At 65.1% G+C, this 6,488-nt stretch overlaps 1 protein-coding gene across 1 annotated transcript; it reads left to right on the forward strand.

Moving 5' to 3' along the window:
* Window positions 1-694: 694 nt before the first annotated feature.
* Window positions 695-4,282, forward strand: LOC101443491 (testisin-like). Its single transcript, XM_058286596.2, has 4 exons — window positions 695-850; window positions 1,214-1,497; window positions 3,430-3,587; window positions 3,926-4,282. Exons 1-4 carry the CDS (start codon window positions 774-776, stop codon window positions 4,157-4,159), a joined length of 753 nt encoding a protein of 250 aa, XP_058142579.2. The 5' UTR covers window positions 695-773; the 3' UTR covers window positions 4,160-4,282.
* The last annotated feature ends 2,206 nt before the right edge of the window (window positions 4,283-6,488 follow it).

Genomic DNA, 6,488 nt, shown 5'->3' on the forward strand with positions numbered 1-6,488 from the left:
CCAGGTCCTTGGTGGGTGGGGGAAAAGGGGCGACAGGTGGGGCAGCCAGGACCCTTGACTTGCAGGGCAGAGAAGACTGATGGGGCCCATAGATTTCAGGGCCATACCTGAGGGGCCCCCGGGAGCGTCCTGCTCCAGTGGGAGCCCCAGACCAGGACCTGTGAAACCTGGGGTTCCCAAAAAACCCTGGTCCCAGGAGGGACTGCAGGCCAGGGCCCCAGGCGCCGGCTCCCTCGCCCCCAGGGGGCGCCCCCGCAGGGCCCTGCGGCGGGAGGAAGCAGAGGGGGCGCCCAGCGCGCGGAGGAGGCCATGGGCGCGCCGGGCAGCGGCCTGCTGCTGGGGCTCCTGCTGAGCCGGCTGCGGCTCGGGGGCGTGGGTGAGCGAGGGAGGGGGCTGCGCGGGGGCGGCCGCGGGGCGGGGGCGGGGGGCCAGGCGCTCACCCCCTCCTCTCCCCTCCCCAGGTTCCGAGACGGTGTCGGTGCTCTCAAGTAACGGATGGGGCCCTGGGGGCGCGGGGTGGGCGCTCGCGGACCCCGTGGGGCGGGGGCCCCGGGGGGACCTTCCCGCCCGTGGCACGACCCCGGGGGTTCGCCTGGTTCCCCGGGGGGCCCCTTCCCGCAACCCGGGCGCGGCGGACCAGGCCTGGGGTGGCCGCTCAGCCGCGTGTCCGTCTGTCCGTCCCAGCGCCGTGCGGCCAATCACTATCCCCGACGCGCGTGGTAGGAGGACAGGACGCGCTCCTCGGGCGCTGGCCGTGGCAGGGCAGCCTGCGCATGCTCGGCGGCCACGTGTGCGGAGCCAGCCTGCTCAGCCGCCGCTGGGTGCTCACGGCCGCGCACTGCTTCGATAGGTGAGTCTGGGGGCGGCTTCCCCTCCCCCCGTGGGGTGGCGCCGATGTCGCCCGGGGCTGCCGGTGGGTGCCCACAGAAGCAGACAAGTGCTATCCTGGGCCCCAGGCCTGGCTGCCGCCTACGCCCGCAGGAGCTGGGATGCTCCGAGGGGACCTTGTTCAGTTTCTTCCAGAACGTTCCCCATACTTGGAGTATATTGTCCTTTCCTTTCTTTTCCCCGATGGCGCCGTCACCCTTCACCTCACCCTGTCCACCTGGCAGGGGAGGCGTGCTGGGGCGTGGGAGGCTTAGCTGAGCGGCAGGTGTGCCCCGGTGCGCCCTCCAGCCCAGACCCCCGGGGGCCCCTCTCTCCTGCTCTGCAGGTCCATCGACCCTGAGCACTGGACAGTCCAGTTTGGCGAGCTGAGTGCCGCCCCGTCCCTGTGGAACCTGCAGGCCTACTACAACCGCTACCAGGTGAAGAACATCCTTCTGAACCCCAAGTATATGGGGGCGTCACCCCACGACATCGCCCTGGTCAAGCTGGCTAACTCCGTCTCCTACAAGAGCCACATCCACCCCATCTGCCTTCTGGACTCCACCGCCGAGTTCCAGAACAGGAGCGACTGCTGGGTGACCGGCTGGGGGTACACCGACGAGGATCAGAGTGAGGCTGGGGACTGGGGACGGGAGGGGCTGGGACATTGTCCCTGCCTGTTTGTTCCCAGCTGCGGCAGCCACAGCTGTCCCCCCGTGGGCTGTCGGACAAATAGAGACCCCTCCCGTCAGGGTCTCTGAGGCTCGCCCCCGTCAGGGTCCCTGAGCTCCCACCCGTCGGGGTCCCCGAGCCCCCCATCAGGGTCCCTGAGCCTCCCCCCGCCCTCTGGGTCCTTGAGCCCCCCGTTGAGGTCCCTGAACCCCTTCCCTGTCAGGGACCCTGAGCCTCCCCCCCCCCCGTCGGAGTCCCTGAGCCCCGCCCTGGGGTCCCCTGAGCCCCGCCCCGGGGTCCCCTAGCTCCCCCTCATTGGGGTCCCTGATCCCCCCCATCGGGGTCCCTGAGCCTCCCCCCACCGTCGGGGTCCCTGATCCCCCCCATTGGGGTCCCTGAGCACTCCTCTCTTCCCGATGTCCGCGCCATCCGCCATCCTCCTCCCCTCCAGGCTCCCCAGTGAAATCCTTACGGGGCTCTCGGGCTGGCCCCAGCGCCGCCAGTGCACTGACACCTGCTCACCTGTCCCCACGAATCCCCTGGGATGGCAGGGCCCCACCTCCCCAGGGGCGCTCCCCACACTGCTCCCCCAGCCTGGCCTGTTCCTTCAAATTCCTTCTTGTCGGTGATAGCAGGGGTGAGGGGTCCTGGGTGTGTCGCGTGCCCACCCTGTGCCAAGGCCAGAGGACCCGGGACAGGGCAGAGCCGAGCCTCTGCTCCTCCTGGGGCCTTCCTTCCAGTGAGGTCGGGTCGGGGACATGTTATACTCATTTTACAGATGATGAAACTGAGACTTAGAGAGGTATGGAAATTGTCCAGGCCCTAGGGCTAGTGCATAGAGGTGATGCTAGGTGTGATTAACCCAGGAAGGTAAGGGATGTCCCCAAGGTCCCATGCCTGGAATTGGGGGGCACTCAGTGAAAAACCTGCCTCCCTCTGGAGTTGGGGTCCTTCCCCTTCCCCTAGCAAGGGGCAAGGGGCCAAAGGCCCCTGCTGCAGAGGGTCGGTTGGTGCGGGCGTGGGGCCTGCCAGCCGGGCTCTGCTGTCCCCTCTGCTCGGTCCAGGACTGATGTCGCGGCTGTCCGAGCCCGGCCTCAGCTCACGAGAGCTGGGAGCTGCCTTCCAGCGCCCTGGCCTGATGGGGACCTCGGCTGTGCCACGTGCTAGTGGGACCCGGGCAAGCCAGTTCACCTCCCTGCGCCTCGGTGGCTCATCTGTGAACGGGGTGATACTAGTTCCCGTCACCCAGGGAAGCCCCGCGGGCACGTACGAGGGGCTGAGGGCGCCGTGTCCCACGTGGTTCACGCCTTGCCTTGAGGTGGTGCTCCCAGCTGAGGAGCCCGTTCTAGCGCATCATCAAGTCAAGCCCGCAGTTGACGCTGCAGGTTGTGCTTTGATTGGATAGTTCTAGCGTCTGTCTAATTTATTGTGGTTCCCAATTTGTGGGAGCGTCCCAGCGTGTGTTGTGCCTAGGTTACTTCTGCCCCACCCCTGGTCCCCTTAGCTGGACATAGGCCCCAGGGGAGGCACCCTAACGGGGCCATGTGGAACTCTGGGCTCTGACCCCAGAAGCATCCAGATGCTGGTGAGGAGGGAGACCCAGTGGCCGGCCCGGTGGCCCTGGATCCCGCAGCTGGACGCAGTAACCCCGTGACCACCTCGGCCACCTGCGCCCCCCAGGTGTGCCTGGCCTCGGGGTCTGCCCGCCGGCTCGGGCGAGGGCCCTGCTCTCTATTTCCGAGCGAGAGAAGTCCCGCTTGGTCCTCCTGGGGGGATGCCCAGTTCCCCCGATGTGCCGGCTGCCCGGCTGCCCCAGGAGCCCCCGCAGCCCGGCCGCCGCCTCCGCAGGGGCCGCCCCGGCGCTCAGGTGCCTTCCTCTCCCACCCCCAGGTGAAACGGACCCCCTCCCCAACCTGCAGGAGGTGCAGGTCTCCATCATCAACAGCTCCATGTGCAGCTCCATGTACCAGAGGTCCAGCTTCCACCGCACCATCTGGGGCGACATGGTCTGCGCCGGGGTTCCCCAAGGGGGCAAGGACGCCTGCACCGTGAGTGCCCCGCCCCCCCCCCCCCCCCCCGTTGGCGGCTCAGCCTCCCAACCCAGGCCTCAGCAGCCCCCACCCCTGCCCGCGCCCCCCGGGAGACTCTTCACGGAAAGCACCCACAGCCTGCGCCCCTCGCCTCCCTTTTCCGTGAGGGCATCTCACTTGATTGTCACACCCCATGCCGGGGAGGGAGTCTTGCCTCACTTTGCAGATGAAGAAACTGAGGCACGGGTGCTGCCGGGGGTGGGAGCTGGGAAGCGCCCCCTGTTTTCCGGGCTTCACGGCCCCTTCTGCTCTCCCCGGGCCTGACCCCCCACCCTCTGCTGGCCGCTGCCCCCCAGGGTGACTCGGGCGGACCCTTGGTGTGTGACGTGGACGGGCTGTGGTATCAGATAGGCGTGGTGAGCTGGGGCGTGGGCTGCGGCCGGCCCAACCGGCCCGGCGTCTACACCAACGTCAGCGTGCACTTCAACTGGATCCAGAGGCTCATGCTCAGGAGCGGCCGGCCCCGGGCGCACCCCTGCCCCCTGCTCCTCGCTCTGCTCGGGGCGCCTTCCCTCCTGCAGCTGGTCTGAGTCCCCAGGACCCAGAAGGGTGGTGGGCGCAGGTGCCGGGGACCCCGGGGACTCGGGGCTCCTGGGCCAGGACCGCCCGCTGTGACAACCGCCCGCTGTGACAATAAACGTGTGCATGCTCGAGGTGACGTCTGGAAGAGCGTTCCTGCAGCGGCGGCCGCTCCACACCTCCCCGCTCGCCCGCGCCCTGGCCCCGCAGCCCTGCCCCGCACGCCTGGTCTGGGCTCGCCCCCCTGCAGGGCTCGGGGTGCAAAGCGCAGAGCCCGCTCTGGGCGGTTCAGTGAGAAAGGCAAACTAGGGGAGGCAGGTACAGCCGCAGGGGCTGCAGAGGGCTAGGGGATGCCAAAGGGGCACTGATGCAAAATACCAGAAATGGGTTGGCTTTTATAAAGAAATGGGTTGGTTTTTATAAAGGGTATTTATTTGGGGTAGGAGCTTACAGATACCAGGCCAGAAAGCAGAAGTTACTTCCCTCACCAAAGTCTATTTGGAGCAAGATGGCTGCCGATGGCTGCGAGGGCTCAGGCTTCCTGGGTTCCTACGTTCCTGGGACTTGCTTTTCTCTGGGTTCCTTCTTCCTGGGGCTGGCTTCTCTTTCCTCTGTGAGCTTACTTCCTGGGGCTCTAGCTTAAGGCTTCAGCATCAAACTCCAACATCAAAACTCCAACATTAAAAGCCCCCAACTCTGTCCTTCGCCCTGCCTTTTATCTGTGTGTCCCCACCCACCCAGGGGTGGGGACTCAATGCCCTAATTATAACTCAGTCATGCCCAGGTACAGACCAGATTACAAGCATAATCCAATATCTATTTTTGGAATTCATCAATAATAGCGAACTGCTACAGCTGAAATCGGACAAACCAGTCATTCATCTGCAGCCCCCAGCGCACTGGCCCCCCGGGCAGCCCTGGGGGGAGACTTGGGTGTGGGCAGCTTATGTGGAGGGTGGTGCCTGGAGGTACCAGTGAGGAAGCGGGGACATCGAGGCAGGGAAGGAAGACGCGCTGACGACCGCTGCACGAACGAGGAGGTCAGCTTTGTAGCAGCTGGAGCGTCCTGCCCGGCCCTGCGGGAACCCCCACGCAGCGTTCCTCGGCTTTGGCGCCTGAAGGCCTCAGGGCGCCGTGGGGGCCGTGGGTGCTCCAGCTGGCGCACGCCTCCTGGCGAAGCTCTCCCTGCCCGGGGATCCAGTGTGGGGGGGTGCTTATCAACAGGGTCTGTCCCCCAGGGCAGTCCCCGGGCCCCAGCATCCGTGTGGCCATGGAGCCCACAGGGAGCCTGCTCAGCTCCTGGGGCAGAAGCCGCGAGGCCGGAAGCTCCGGTCGAGTCTCGTCGCCTCCTCTCTCAGCCCCCAGGCCTGGTCGTGGACAAGGGCCCCCGCCGCAAACCTCCCCTTCTCCCCGCTGCCCGCGAGGCTGGGAGGAAGGCTGGAGAAGGGCTTCTGGCTTCCCAGCCGGGGCAAGGATCTGGGGGGCACAACCACGACAGAGCCCCACCTCGCCCTGACCCTCGTGACCCCCGAGGCGCCGCCGCAGGGTCCGAGCGGCCGAGGGCCAAGAAGCAGGCGGGTGAGGGCGAGGCTTTCAAAAAACCATTCCGGGGAAGCAGATTTGGCTCAACTGGTAGAGCATCCGCCTACCACATGGGAGGTCCAGGGTTCGAACCCAGGGCCTCCTGACCTATTTGGACCTGGCCCATGCGCAGTGCTGATGCGGGCACAAGGAGTGCCCTGCCACGCAGGGGAGTCCCCTGTATAGGGGAGCCCCATGCACAAGGAGTGCGCCCCATAAGGAGAGCCGCCCCACCTGAGAAAAGCACAGCCTGCCCAGGAGTGGCGCTGCACACACAGAGAGCCGATGCAGCGAGATGACACACTTCTGCAGTGCCACTGACAAGAATGCAGACATAGAAGAACACCCAGTGAATGGACACAGAGAGCAGACAACTGGGGTGGGGAGGGGGAGAAATAAATAAAATAATAAATCTTGAAAAAGGAGTGGGTGTGGCTCAGTGGTTGAGCACTTGCATCCCATGTAAGAGGTCCCGGGTTCAATCTCTGGTACCTCCTAAAAAAAATCCCAGTTTCCTTATGAAAACTACCAGCAAAGCAAACTTTAAAAAGCCTACATGGTAAATCACCATTCTTGCTGCAGCTATGTAAATAATCAGACCAAATCTAAGGAAACCAGTCTTATTTTATGATTAAGAATAACCATGGGGAAGTGGGTGTGGCTCAAGCAATTGGGCTCTGCCTACCACGTGGGAGGTCCCAGGTTCGGTTCCCGGTGCCACCTAAACAGAAGATGAGCAGACACAGCACACAGCAAATG

Source organism: Dasypus novemcinctus, chromosome 23, assembly GCF_030445035.2.
Source record: "Dasypus novemcinctus isolate mDasNov1 chromosome 23, mDasNov1.1.hap2, whole genome shotgun sequence".
NCBI lineage: Eukaryota > Metazoa > Chordata > Mammalia > Cingulata > Dasypodidae > Dasypus > Dasypus novemcinctus.